This window comes from Pan troglodytes, chromosome 1 (assembly GCF_028858775.2).
Source record: "Pan troglodytes isolate AG18354 chromosome 1, NHGRI_mPanTro3-v2.0_pri, whole genome shotgun sequence".
NCBI classification, from domain to species: Eukaryota; Metazoa; Chordata; class Mammalia; order Primates; family Hominidae; genus Pan; species Pan troglodytes.
The window spans coordinates 47,290,097-47,303,922 of NC_072398.2; the positions used below are offsets into that span (position 1 = coordinate 47,290,097).

The 13,826-nt window shown below is 43.1% G+C and overlaps 1 protein-coding gene across 11 annotated transcripts in view; it reads right to left on the minus strand.

Annotated features, from left to right (window-relative positions):
- The window catches only part of NAV1 (neuron navigator 1), a 305,087-nt gene that overhangs the window by 19,329 nt on the left and 271,932 nt on the right, over nucleotides 1–13,826 (minus strand). For all 11 annotated transcript variants that reach the window (XR_010151245.1, XM_054657486.2, XM_054657526.2 and 8 more), the window contains 3 exons: nucleotides 13,674–13,757; nucleotides 12,972–13,083; nucleotides 3,996–4,117 (listed from right to left, as the gene is read on the minus strand). Coding sequence is in view for 10 of the 11 variants with exons in the window: in XM_054657486.2 (XP_054513461.1) it covers nucleotides 3,996–4,117; nucleotides 12,972–13,083; nucleotides 13,674–13,757 (318 nt within the window). In the remaining variant the exon portion in view is untranslated. The remainder of the gene's footprint in view (nucleotides 1–3,995; nucleotides 4,118–12,971; nucleotides 13,084–13,673; nucleotides 13,758–13,826) is intronic.

Sequence of the window (13,826 nt, forward strand, 5' to 3'; positions counted from 1 at the left end):
AAAGAAAGAAAGAAAGAAAGAAAATTAGGACCGATAGAAAGAACAGAATCTTCTAGCTTGCTGATGTTGTAGGCTATGGGAACTTCCTGGGTGTTCTCTTGCTCATAGGGGGAATTGTGCCCCTGATGGGGACAGAGAGAAGGTCCCAGAGGTCACATGGTATACAGCTCAGTGATCCAATCCCACCTTCTGCAGCAGAACAATAACCGCTCAGTCTAGAACCTGGCTTACTGTGGGCCTCAGAGGCCACCTCATGATGCCTCTGACTAGGGCTCATCAGCCCAGAATCTGTTCATCTAGTCATCTGTCAACCAGAAACTGACAATATGATTCTGTGGAGAACACGAGAAGGCAGTGGGCTCAAGCTTCTTTTAGTATTTCTTGTGCCCAGGACATCACAGAATGGTTAAAACAGCCAGACAGCATTTTCTATGATTTCCAATGTCCTAGAAGAAGGGCTATTTCCCAGCATTTCTTTAGAGTACTTGGGGCATTATAATCTGACCATAGCTTGTTTGATCTTGGTGTTGATGAGCTTGGGTGTTAGGGATGTGAGCTAGAGATGCAAACCAGGGTCCTGTCCCATACCCATCCACATGCATCCATACAGCATGCACACACCACACACCACACACACACATATACACACACACACACACAGGGACACAGATATGAAATGGCAGCAAGAGGCAGAGAGTAAAGGAGGGGTCAAAGGTTATAGGGGACAAAGGCAAACCAGATCTTTGGGACAGTGAGAAAAAAGAAGGAAAAATTTGAGGGTACACTTTCTAAGCATCTCTCCTGGAACATAGGAAGGCCGTCAGGTGATGGATGGAGCTGGTGGGTGGTGCATCTTGGGGTTTCCACCAGGCAAGGTGTAAAGGAGGACCAACTTGGCTGTGGTGGAGACATGAATGAGTGAGTATGTGTGCAGCTGGCTGGCTCCAGGTGACTTCTTATCACTGAGCAGTCAGGGCTCAAAAGTACCATAAAGCTCATTTCTCTGTAGAGATGAAGAACCAAGCCTGAAAAGGCCAGAGAGTTGACTTGCTTGAAATTGCATAATTGACATAAGACTTAGGACTAGAACTCAGGCTTCCTAATTTTCAATCCAGTGAAGTTTTCTCCATAGCACTGCCTCATGGGATGCTGTGTGTGTGTGTGTAAAGAGATCCTATGACAAGCTGCCTGAAGCATATGCCCCTAAGATCAATAAGATCCTAAGTGAGAATATGTGTAGTTCAGTATTCCCAAAGCCAGAACTGTTCCGAGATGTTTGGTGTTATGTGGCTAATGGTTCCATGGTTAAATGAGTTTAGGGAACAATGGATTAAGCAAAATGAAACAAGATTATTTGCTGGGGGATATCTCACAACTTTTTCTGTGCAGATGTAGAAAATGCAGTACTTAGGCTGGGCGCAGTGGCTCATGCCTGTAATTCCTGCACTTTTGGAGGCGGAGGTGGGCGAATCAGCTGAGGTCAGGAGTTTGAGACTAGCCTGGCCGAGATGGTGAAACCGCGTCTCTACTAAAAATACAAAAATTAGTTGGACATGTTGGTGCATGCCTGTAATCCCAGCTACTCAGGAGGCTGAGGCAGGAGAATTGCTTGAACCCGCGAGGCCGAGGTTGCAGTGAGCCAAGATCGCGTCATTGCATTCCAGCCTGGGTGACACAGTGAGACTCTGCCTCAAAAAAAAAAAAAAAAAAAAAGAGAGAGAGAGAGAAAATGCAGTACTTCTCAAATTTATTTGACGATGGTATCACTTTTTTCTTTTTTTGGAGACAGGGTCTCACTCTATCACCCAGGCCACAGTGCAGTGATGCAATCTTGGCTCACTCAACCTCCACCTTCCAGGCTCAAGCTATCCTCCCACCTCAGCCCCCAAGTAGCTGGGACCACAGGCACGCATCACCACACCCAGCAAATTGTTGCATTTTTAGTAGAGGCGGGATTTCACCATGTTGCCCAGGCTGATCTTGAACTCCTGAGCTCAAGTGATCCACCCACCTCAGCCTCCCAAAGTTCTGGGATTACAGGCCTGAGCCACTGTGCCCAGTCAATGGTATCACATTTTAAGGAGCATCTCAATGGGCTGGCAATCAGTGGAACACACTTTGGGAAATGTTAATCTAAAAAATCAAATTTAAACAAGTATCAGGCTCTTCCTATGTGTACTATACCCTACTCAGTCAGTGCTCTAGCTAAGCTGGCCTTCTCCATCTCCCTCTGCTTCTCTTCTGCACAGACAGTGTCTGTGTAGAAAGCATCCCAACACATTCCTCTCTACCCATCACAATTGCATCTCAGTTTAACTTTTACCTCCTTTGAGAAGTCTTCCCTGCCTATAGTAATCACTGTCTCGTCATCTGTGAACTCCTTTAGCACTTACTGCCCGAATAAGCATTGTGGCACTGTTGGATTGCTATTAATTTTATATGTATAATTTTTTTGGTCTCCCCAGTAATACTGCAGCCTTCTTAATGACGAGATTATAGATTCCATTTTTCATATCCTTCACAACACACCTAGCACAATGTTGGGGTAGGGTTAGAGTGGACCTCAGGTATCTGGTTCGTAACAGAAATTCTGGATGCATTTTCTGTTCATCTTAAGACTATACCCCCATCCCTGAAATGTCTTTGGGAACTCCATGGATGCTTAGACAGTTTTAGGCTTTGGGGTGACTTGAGTGTGCCCTCCTGGTCTCTATCCCTCACCTATCTCTGGTTCATCCTACTCTAGAGCTAAATCTTCAGGTTAGGCCCAGGCTGAACTGGCCTCTGGAAACTGTGGTCAATATAACTTTCATCCAGTGACTCTCTTCCATGTTGGGTCTCTAGGTATTATGGAACCAAAAAGAAGAAGGTTCATTTTCTGGATAGGAGGAGCTCAATTTGACTGCTTTTTATAACAGGCCAATTTTGTAACAGGGAAAGATAGTAGGGAATATATTTGAATTTTGTTTGACTTTCCCATTTGGCCCCCAACCAGACCACTCCTCTGTCCTCACATGGGGCAGCTGTGGATGGACCATGCAGTGGAGTGAGTTAGGAACTCTGGGTGGTTGTTACAGTTAGTGTTATGAGTGGTCATTCATTTTTTTTTTTTTTTTTTTTTTTTTTTAGGGGAAGGGAGTTGCTCTGGAAATAGGGAAGGTATGGCAAAGGGAAAGAGAAAATAAGGGGATAGGAACTGGGTCTCTTACCTCATAGACCTGGAAAAAAATAGGGATTTGGAGTCAGCATTTTGAAGGAAAAAAAAAAAAAGAATCAACACTTAATCACTCATTTCACACAGCTGGTACCTGTCTGCATTATACAAAGGTCTGGGGGCGTGTCTTACTGAACAGGGGACAGAGGAGCAGGACGTGTCCACCTGGGGATGCTTTCTTACCACAGTCAGCAAGAGGGGCTGAGAGTGTCTAGACCTGCCTGAAGAATTTCAGAAAGGTCATACGAAGTCAGTTTAGGATTATGCAAGGGAAAAAAACCACACGCACAAAAATGACTTCTGGACCTACCAAAGGTAATAATAAAGAGTCCTTTGAAGTAATCTGGAAAGCTCCACAAAACATCTCCAAAAATTAAAGAAATGACCTCCAGGAGTCTAGAATGAACAGCTTTGTTCATAAAATCTCTCCATAGTATAGAAGGGAGTAGGGGGTGGTGGGGACAGAACTGATAAGATGTTTCCTTCTGAGTATGTCCTCAGCATCCTTCTGTTGCCAAATACATCTTGGCCTAACCAGTATGGAGAGCCCAAAGAAAGCAGATGCATATAAAGGTCAGAGGGGTGGCCTTGGGGACAAGTAGGAAATGATTGAGGGAAGGGAGAATCTGGGAGACCATGCTCTGAGCGGACATCACACTAGGGCTCAGTGTTAGACGGGACTACACCTTGGTTAATCCTGGAAGGATTCGATCCCTATGCTGAGGTGAAGGCGGTCCACCACGGTTCTACCCACTTCCCCACCCCCCAAACCTTTACCTACCCAACTCTTTTTTTTCTTCTTTTTCGCATCAGCATCCTTGCTGCTGCCGATGCTGGAATGGCTAGTGATGCTGTTGAGGCTTGAGATGCTATCTGAGGAGTTTTGTCTCTTGATCCGAAGTTCTAGGGCCAAGTACAAGTGGGAAAAACATAGAACAGATTTAGAGAGGATGTGAGACTTCAGGCAAGTCTAGTGGCAGAAGATAAGAGAAAGGAGAACCAACCAACTCCTCAATCACATTATTCATTTTTTTGGATCATTCATTCAGCAAACATTTATTGAGTCCCAATCATGTTTCAACATAGAAAAAGTGCAAAAGGTAAGAATTAAATAAGAAATGATTCCTTTTCTCAAGAACCAGAAGTTAGCATGGAGTCATGGACTCAGCTTGAATCAGTCTAAGGACTTAACTAAAGCCAGCCCTCTACAGTTTTATGGAGATATCAACCTACCATTTTTCATGATTTTTCTAGCAATACTTAGCTATCTGGTGGTCCAAGGCCAAGAACTAGCCATATACTAGCCAAATACATCACTAGCCATGTACCCTGCATTCCACCTGAAAGAGCTTCAGTTTTCTCATCTGGTGGGTAGAAAATCTTTGCTTTCTGAGAAGGTTTGTGATGGCACAAAAAATAATCTTACTTTTCTACAACAGGGGAGGAAGGGGTTAACAAAGGAGATGTCTGAGTACTGAAAGAATAGAAATTTTTCAGATGGGAACTTTGGAAAACGTATTTAGGGTTGAAGAAAAGGTACATGCAAAGGCACTGTCCAGGGAACTGGCTTTGCTTTGAGGAACTGTGGGTAGTCTGGAATGGAAGCAGCAGAGGGCACGTGTGGGGGTACAGAAAAAAGTGAGGGTGGAGATTAGGCTCAGGCCAGATCAGGCACAGCCCTCAATGTCTTTTTTCCTTTTTCTTTCTTTTTTTTTTTTTTTTGAGATGGAGTCTTGCTCTGTCACCCAGGCTGGAGTGCAGTGGTGTGATCTCGGCTCATTGCAACCTCTGCTTCCTGGGTTCAAGCAGTTCTCTGCCTCAGCCTCCCGAGTAGCTGGGATTACAGGCACCCGCCACCAGGCCCACTAATTTTTTCGTATTTTTAGTAGAGACGGGGTTTCACCATGTTGACCAGGCTGGTCTTGAACTTCTGACCTCATGTTCCACCCACCTCAGCCTCCCAAAGTGCTGGGATTACAGGCACGAGCCACTGCGCCCGGCCTCCTTTTTCTTTTCTTTCTTTCTTTCTTTTTTTTTTTTTAATGAGACAGGGTCTTGCTGTGTTGCCCAGGGTGGTCTTGAACTCCTGGGTTCAAGTGATCCTCTTGCCACGGCTTCCCAAAGTGCTGGGATTATAGGCATGAGCCAACATGCTCAGCCCCTCAATGTCTTTTTTTTTTTTTTTTTTTTTTTTTTTTGAGAAGGTGTTTCGCTCTTCTTGCCCAGGCTAGGGTGCGGTGGTGCGATCTTGGCTCACTGCAACCTCCGTCTCCTGGGTTCAAACGATTCTCCTGCCTCAGCTTCTCGAGTAGCTGAGATTACAGGCTCCTGCCACCACGCCCGGCTAATTTTTGTATTTTTAGTAGAGACGGGGTTTCGCCATGTTGGCCAGGCTGGTCTCAAACTCCTGACCTCAGGTGATCCACTTGCCTCGGCCTCCCAAAGTGCTGGGATTACAGGGGTGAGCCACCGTGCTTGGCCCCCTCAATGTCTTTTAAATGAAATTTGCCTTTGTGCCATAGATAATGGAGAACGGAAATTCTGAAGCAAAGGCAAAATATTATCTGATTTTTAAAATCCTTTTTATTTTAAAATAATTATAGATTCATAGGAAGTTGCAAAGAAATGCACAGGGAGGTCCTCTGCACATTTCACTTAACCTCCTCCAATGCAAACATCTTGCCTAACTATGGTGCAATGTCAAAGATTTTTTAGGCTTGGCTCAGTGGCTCACAACTGTAACCCCAGCACTCAGGGATGCCAAGGCAGGATGATCACTTAAGCCCAGGAGTTTGAGACCAGCCTGGGCAACACAGTGAGGCCCTCATCTCTATTTAAAAAAATATTTTAAAAATAGAGCTTACTCTGTTAACAATGAGAAAGATGAAATGGAGGGAAACTAAACTAGAGGAAGGGGAGTAGTAAAGTGGCTATTTGCAATTGTCCTCCTAGAAACAAAACCTGTTAGATGAAGGAGATGTGGGTGAGGTTTGGTTATTTTTCTCACTCTCACTATGACCAGAAATGGATCTTTTAAACTCTAATTTTCCCTTGATACTACAGGGAAAACAAGATCCTAGGATCTGATGCTGTAACTACAAAGCTCATAAGGTATTTGGAAAACCCTTTGTACAACGATTATCATACCCAGTTAATGATACTACAGAGTACTTCAGTTATTTTAAAAGGCGTGGGAAATTCTCAAGAGGATATGCTGAGGCTGGGTGTGGTGGCTCATGCCTGTAATCCCAGCACTTTGGGAGGCCAAGGCAGGAGGATGGCTTGAGCCAGCAGTTCAAGACCAACCTGGGCAACATAGTGAAACCCCATCTCTACAAATGATTACAAAATTAGTCGAGTGTGGTGGCACACGCCTGTGGTCCCAGCTACTTGGCTGGCTGAAGCAGGAGGATCGCTTGAACCCAGGAGGTGGAGGTTGTAGTGGGCTGAGATTGCATAACTACATTCCATCCAGGGCAACAGAATGAGAGCGAGACCCTGTCTAAAAAAAAAAAAAAAAAAAAAAAAAAAAAAGATACACCAAGTTGAAGTTAAAAAAAATCTTTATTTGTGTAAAAATGAATATACGTATCCATATATGTTTGTTTGTATACACATAGATATTTATTTCTGTCAAGATTAAAACTATTAGCAGTTCTTACCTCTGCGGATTAGGATCTGAAGGGGTGACTCAGGGAAAGGGATTTTATATTTCACCATATACCCTTTTATATAGTTTATCTCAGTGGTTGGAAAACATTTACTGTAAAGGGCCAGATAGTAAATATTTTATGCTTTGTGGCCATAGGGTCTTGGTCACAACTCCTCAGTTCTGCTGTTATAGCATGAAAGCAGCCACAGACATTATGTAAATTAATGAGTGTGGCTGTGTTTCCAATAAAACTTTATTTACAAACAGAGTGGTGAGCCAGATTTGGCTGATGGGCCATGATTTGCCCACCCCTAGTTTACATTCCCCCTCAGAACATGCATTGCTTTTATGATAAAAATTAGTTTAATTGAAACTAGTTAATTAAAAATAAAATAAAGGGGCTGGGTGTGGTGGCCCATGCCTGTAATTCCAGCACTCTGGGAGGCCCAGGTGGGTGGATTGCTTGAGTCCAGGAGTTTGAGACTAGCCTGGGCAACATAGCCAAACCCCATCTCTACTAAAAATACAAAAAGTTAGCTGGGCATGGTAGTGCGCACCTCTAATCACAGATACTCCGGAGGCTTAGGTGGGAAAATCACATGAGTCCCAGGGATCGAGGCTGCAGTGAGCTGCGATAGCACCACTGTGCTCCAGCCTGGGCAACAGAGTGAGACCCTCTCTCAAAAAATAAATAAATAAATAAATAAAAATAAAAAATAAAGGGTAGCAAAGTATGTGCATCCGTCTATCAGTTATTTGAAGGTTTCAATTAGTTGAGATATATCAGTTACATTTAAAAAATACACTATATAGTACTTTTTTTTTTTTTTGAGACGAAGTTTCACTCTTGTTGCCCAGGCTGGAGTGTAATGGCGCGATCTCACCTCACTGCAACCTCTGCCTCCCAGGTTCAAGCAATTCTCCTGTCTCAGCCTCCTGAGTAGCTGGGATTACAGGCATCTGCCATCATGAACAGCTAATTTTTGTATTTTTAGTAGAGACAGGGTTTCACCATGTTGACCAGGCTGGTCTTGAACTTCTGACCTCAGGTGATTCACCCGCCATGGCCTCCCAAAGTGCTGGGATTATAGGCGTGAGCCACCGCACCTGACCCTATGTAGTACTTTTAAGAGCAAATGATACGTTGCAGAATCAAGCAATCTTCAAAAAGTTAAGAAACCTCTTGTGCATTTTGAATTTTGTACCATGTATATTTATTATCTATTTATAAATAAAATGAAATAAAATAAAATAAAGATAGGCATTATTGCCTAAGCATTGATTCTTTGAATGTTCCTAGAAATCCTCCTTACCAAGTTAAGCCTGAATCAACATGAACTGAGGATAACATGAAAACTCATAGCAAAAAGCACAATTCATTCATTCAGCAAATATATGTTTGAAGAGCACATTACACACAGAAAAACCCATATGCCCTCCACCTAATTCAACAATTGTTAATATTTTGTTTTATTTGCTTTCTCTCTCTCTCTCCACACACACACACACAGTTTCTTGAACAATTTGAAAATAAGTTACAGAGAACACATCTGTTGACACTGAAGACTTCAGAGTATTCTTTCTTTTCTTTTTTCTTTTTTTCTTTTTTTTGAAGATGGATGTACTTTCTAAGAATAAGAACATTCTCCCACAGTACTATTATCACACCTAAGAAAATGAACAGTGGCCGGACACGGTGGCTCATGTCTATAATCCCAACACTTTGGGAGGCTGAGGTGGGTGGATCACCTGAGGCCAGCAGTTTGAGACAGCCTGGCCAACATGGTGAGACCCCATCTCTACTAAAAATACAAAAATTAGCCAGGCATGGTGGCACACACCTGTAGTCCCAGCTACTTGGGAGGCTGAGGCAGGAGAATCACTTGAACCCAGGAGGCAGAAGTTACAGTGAGCCAAGATTGTACCACTGCACTCCAGTCTGGGCAAGAGAGTGAGACTTCATCTCAAAAAAAAAAAAAAAGAGAGAGAAAATGAACAGTAATTCTTTTCATGTAATATCTAGTCCATATTCAAATTGGAATGATTTCTTTTTTTTTCTTTTTTTTTTTTTTTTTTGAAACCAGGTCTCTCTCTCACCCAGGCTGGAGTCAGTGCAACCACTGTGGCTCACTGCAGCTTCTACCTCCTGGGCTCAAGCAGTCCTCCAGACTCAGCCTCTGGAGTAACTAGGACTACAGGCTAATTTTTTAAGAATGAGGTCTCACTATGTTGCCCAGGCTTGTCTTGAACTCCTGGCCTAAAGTGAACCTCCCGTCTTGGCCTTCTGAAGTGCTGGGATTATAGCGTGGGCCGCTGTGCCTGGCCTGGAGTAATTTCTGATCTTAACTGATATAATTGGATTACTCTGGGGGCAAGGAAAGCACTGGAAGAACGAGCACAGCAAGACCAGTAAGGAAATTACTGAAATATTCTAGGAGAAGAATGATAAAAACCTGAGCCAGGGTAGCGACAATACAGAAGAGGGATAGAATTGAGATCTACGTAGGAGTTAGAACTAACTGACTATACAGGGTGAAACAGTGAGGAATCAAAGATGATTCTCGTATTAGAGGCTTGGGCAACCAGGCAAATGATAATACCTGAGATACGCAAACTGCAGAAGGGAAAAGGTTGGCTTGTGTGTTTGTTGTAAGTGGGGTGAAGGGGATGACTTTAATTTTGGACATATTAAGTTAGAGATATCTCTATGAGGTCAATTAAGTGGAAACATCCAAACGTGGTTGGAAGTAAAGGTCTGGAACTCAGGAGACTGATATGGATAGAAATACAGATTAAGAAGAGATTGTAAAACCAATTGAGCTGATAAGTGAGCCCAGCAAGTCTGCAGGATATAAGATCAATGTGCAAAAAATCAATTGTATTTTTATACACTAGTAATCTATAACTCAAAAGAGAAATTAAGAAAACAATTCAGTTTAGAACAGCATAAAAACTAAGTTTAACAAAATAAGTACAAGGTTCATATGCTGAAAAACTGCAAAATATCACTGAAAGAAATGAAAGAATATTTAGATAAAGGCATGCCTGTTCATGGATTGGAAGACTTAACATTGTTAAGAGGCAATACTCTCTAAATTGATATACAGATTCAATGCAATCCCTAGCAAAATTCAATCTGAGATTAACAAACGAATCCTGAAATTCACATGGAAATGCAAAGGACACAGAGTAGCCAAAACAACCTTGAAAAAGAACAAAGTTGGAGGACTCACACTTCCCAATTTCCAAACTTACTACAAAGCTACAGTAATCAAAACAATGTGGTACTGGCCAAGGATAGACATATAGAAGAATGGAATAGAACTGAAAGTCTAGAAAGAAACTCATATAGAAGAATGGAATAGAACTGAAAGTCTAGAATGAAACTCATATATGTATAGTCAATTGATTTCCTAGAGTGCCGAGACAATTCAGTGGGGGAAAAAATAGTCTTTTCAGCAAATGATGCTGGAACAACTGGATATTCTCATGTAAAAGAATGAAGTTAGACTGCCTACCTCATACCATGTACAAAAATTTACTAAAAATGGAACAAAGACCTAAAACTAAAAAAAAATTTAGAAGGAATTCCAGGAGTAAGTCTTCATGACCCTGGATTAGGCAATAATTTCTTAGATACAGCACCTAAAGCACAAGTAGCCAAAGGAAAAAACTAGATAAATGATACCTCATGAAAATGGAAAACTTTTGTTCTTCAAAGAATATTTTCAAGAAAGCAAAACAGCAACCCATACAATGAGAGAAACTATTTTTCAAATCATGTGTCTGATAAGGGTCTAATATTCAGAATTATTAAAAAACTCTTAAAGCTCAACAACAAAAGACAAATAACCTGATTTTAAAAATGGGCCAAGGATTTGAATAGACATTTCTCCATAAAGACATACAAATAGCAAATAAGCACATGAAAAGATGCTTGGTATTAGCCATTAAGAATATGAAAATCAAAACCACAACGAGATACCACCTCACACCCACTAAGCTAGCTATTACAAAAAAGAGGTCAGTAAGTGTTAGCAAGAATGTGGAGCTATAGGGCTGGGTGTGGTGGCTCACGCCTGTAATCCCAGCACTTTGGGACGCCGAGGTGGGCGGATCACTGCAGGTCAGGAGTTCGAGACTAGCCTGGCCAACATGGTGAAACCCTGTCTCTACTAAAAATGCAAACAAATAATTAGCTGGGTGTGGTGGCGGGCACCTGTAATCCCAGCTTCTCAGGAGGCTGAGGCAGGAGAATTACTTGAACCTGGGAGGCGGAGGTTGCAGTCAGCCAAGATTGCACCATTGCACTCCAGCCTGGCCAACAGAGTGAGACTCCATCTCAAAAAAACAAAAACAAAGAATGTGGAGATATCGGCACCCTCATATGCTGCTGATAGGAATGTAAAATGGTGTAGCTGCTCTGGAAAACAGCTTGCCAATTCCTCAAAAAGTCAAACATAGAGTTACCATATGACCCAGCAATTCCACTTCTAGGTATATACCCCAGAGAACAAAAAACATATGTCCACACACAAACTTGTACATGAATGTTTATGGCAGCATTATTCATAATAGGCAAAAAGTGAAAACAACTCAATGCCTACCTATCAACTGATGAATAGCTAAACAAACTGTGGTATATCCACACAATGGAATATTATTCAGCCACAAAAAGGAATGAAGTGTGGATACATGACACAACATGGATGAGTCTTGAAAACACTTTGCTAACATGGTGAAACCCCATCTCTACTAAAAATACAAAAATTAGCCAGGCATGGTGGCATGCGCCTGTAGTCCCAGCTACTTGGGAGGCTGAGGCAGGAGAATTGCTTGAACCTGGGAGGCGGAGGCTGTGGTAAGCTGAGATCGCGCCACTGCACTCCAGCCTGGGCAACAGAGTGAGACTCCGACTCAAAAAAAAAAAAAAAGGAAAATAAGTACTAAAAATTGTAAGTTGGATTTTGGAAAAATGGGAGTCACTGGTGACTTCAGTGAAAGTGTTTTTGGTAGAATGATGGTGACAGAAGCATAATTATAGTGGGGTTAGGTGTGAAAGGGAGGTGGAAAGGTAGGATCGACTGGAGGAAGCAAAGAAATAAGATTATAGTTAGAACATAGATTGATACATCTTTCCCCTTTAACATACAAGAGCCTTTGGCAGGTTTATAAGCAGGGAAGGAATGAATAGAGCATAAGAGATTAGAGAGGTAGAAAAGGGCATGTGTTGGGTAAAGGGGGGTTGTATGGTTGCTAAAGAGGGCATCCCAAAACATTAGATAAGCGGTCACTCTTGGCCAGAAGGGATGAATCCTTCCAACAAAATGGAGACAAATAAATAAGTATTGGATGAATATAAACGCATGGAGTGGGGAAAAGTCAATGGAGTTCTCTCTTGAAAATGTTCATTTTCTTAACTAAGGGGGGCGCCAAAGCTATGTTCAGAGTAAGGCAAATCAGTGGTGGAATGAGGAGCTTGAAAAAAGCAATGAAAGCTGGGAATCACTGGTAGTAGAATAAAAAAGAAAACTGACTGTGGACAAGTAAGAGGGCTGCCAAGGTATCTTGAAGACCTGATTGGAGTTAGAGATCACAGATTTTGTGGCATCAGACTCCCATCCATCTTGACTTCTGTAGCAAAGCTTGACTGGTTACTAAACGTCCAGGCTAACTTGCCATTTCAGCACCATATAACCTATGTGAGCTTTGGTTGTTTCATTGGAAGAGTAGTTGGAGAACTAAAGTGAGGATCAAATAAGATTGTGTGTGTGTGTGTGGACACACAACACATTTGCATAAAAATGTAAAGGGCTATTTTAACGATGGTCTTTGATGGCTCTTTAGCCGTGAGGTAAAGGTTAAGGAGAGGACCCCTGGGGCTTACAGGTCTCCTCTACTTGCCTTCATGCCCTAGGAAGCTGGGGTCATGCCCCTGGTACTCCTCACTGACCAGTCCAGACAGCACACTAAAGGGTATCTAAAGGCCCTCACCTTCTAGAGACTTGATATAGGACTTGGAATACTATGGGCCCAGATAAAAATCTGTAATACTCTTACTTTCCTGCTCCCTGTTCCCTCTCAATCTGTGGCTGGATGTCCTACCTTTGGGTGTGGTTTCTGAGGCATTAAGGGCTCCCTGAATGACTGCCTGGGCCTCAGAGTTCTTTTTCTTCAGAAAGTCTATGGTTTCTCGCAAATCCAGCAGCTCAGTGTCCTAAGAGAGAAATGAAAATAGCGTTGGCTGGGCACGGTGGCTCACACCTATAATCCCAGCACTTTGGGAGGCCGAGGTGGGCGGATCACCTGAGGTCAGGAGTTCAAGACCAGCCTGGCCACCTGGTCTCCATTAAAAATACAAAAATTAGCTGGGCGTGGTGGCGGGCACCTGTAATCCCAGCTACTTGGGAGGCTGAAGCAGGAGAATCGCTTGAACCTGGGAGGCAGAGTTTGCAGTTAGCCAAGATCGCGCCAGTGCACTCCAGCCTGGGTGACAAGAACGAAACTCCATCTCAAAAAAAGAAAACAGCGTCATTAGTTGGGATTAGCAGGAGCCCTGAGCCCTTATGATGTGTCAGGCAATGGGCGAGGCATTGGAATTCTGCAAAACTTGATAGAGAAGGGCAGGGAATTGGGATAAGGAATATGCTCACACTGTATTGGGGGGCAGATTGAGAATCCAGGGTGACAGTGAGGTGGGGAGAAACTGGCATTCATGAGCAAGAACAGATGGTCAGCTTCGGCCTGTCTGTCCAGGAGAACCCCCTCGCCGCACCCACCCCTCCCACCCTTTCCCAGGCCTCTCACCTTCTCCTCGGCCGTCTCTGCCAGGTGTCGCAGGCGGGATGTCATATTCACCAGGCTCTGCTCAAAAGCAGCCACCAGATTAGCCTGAAACAAACACAGAAAGAGATTGCTAAGTTGCATAAGGCTGGGGGAAAGGCAATAACTGACAATGGG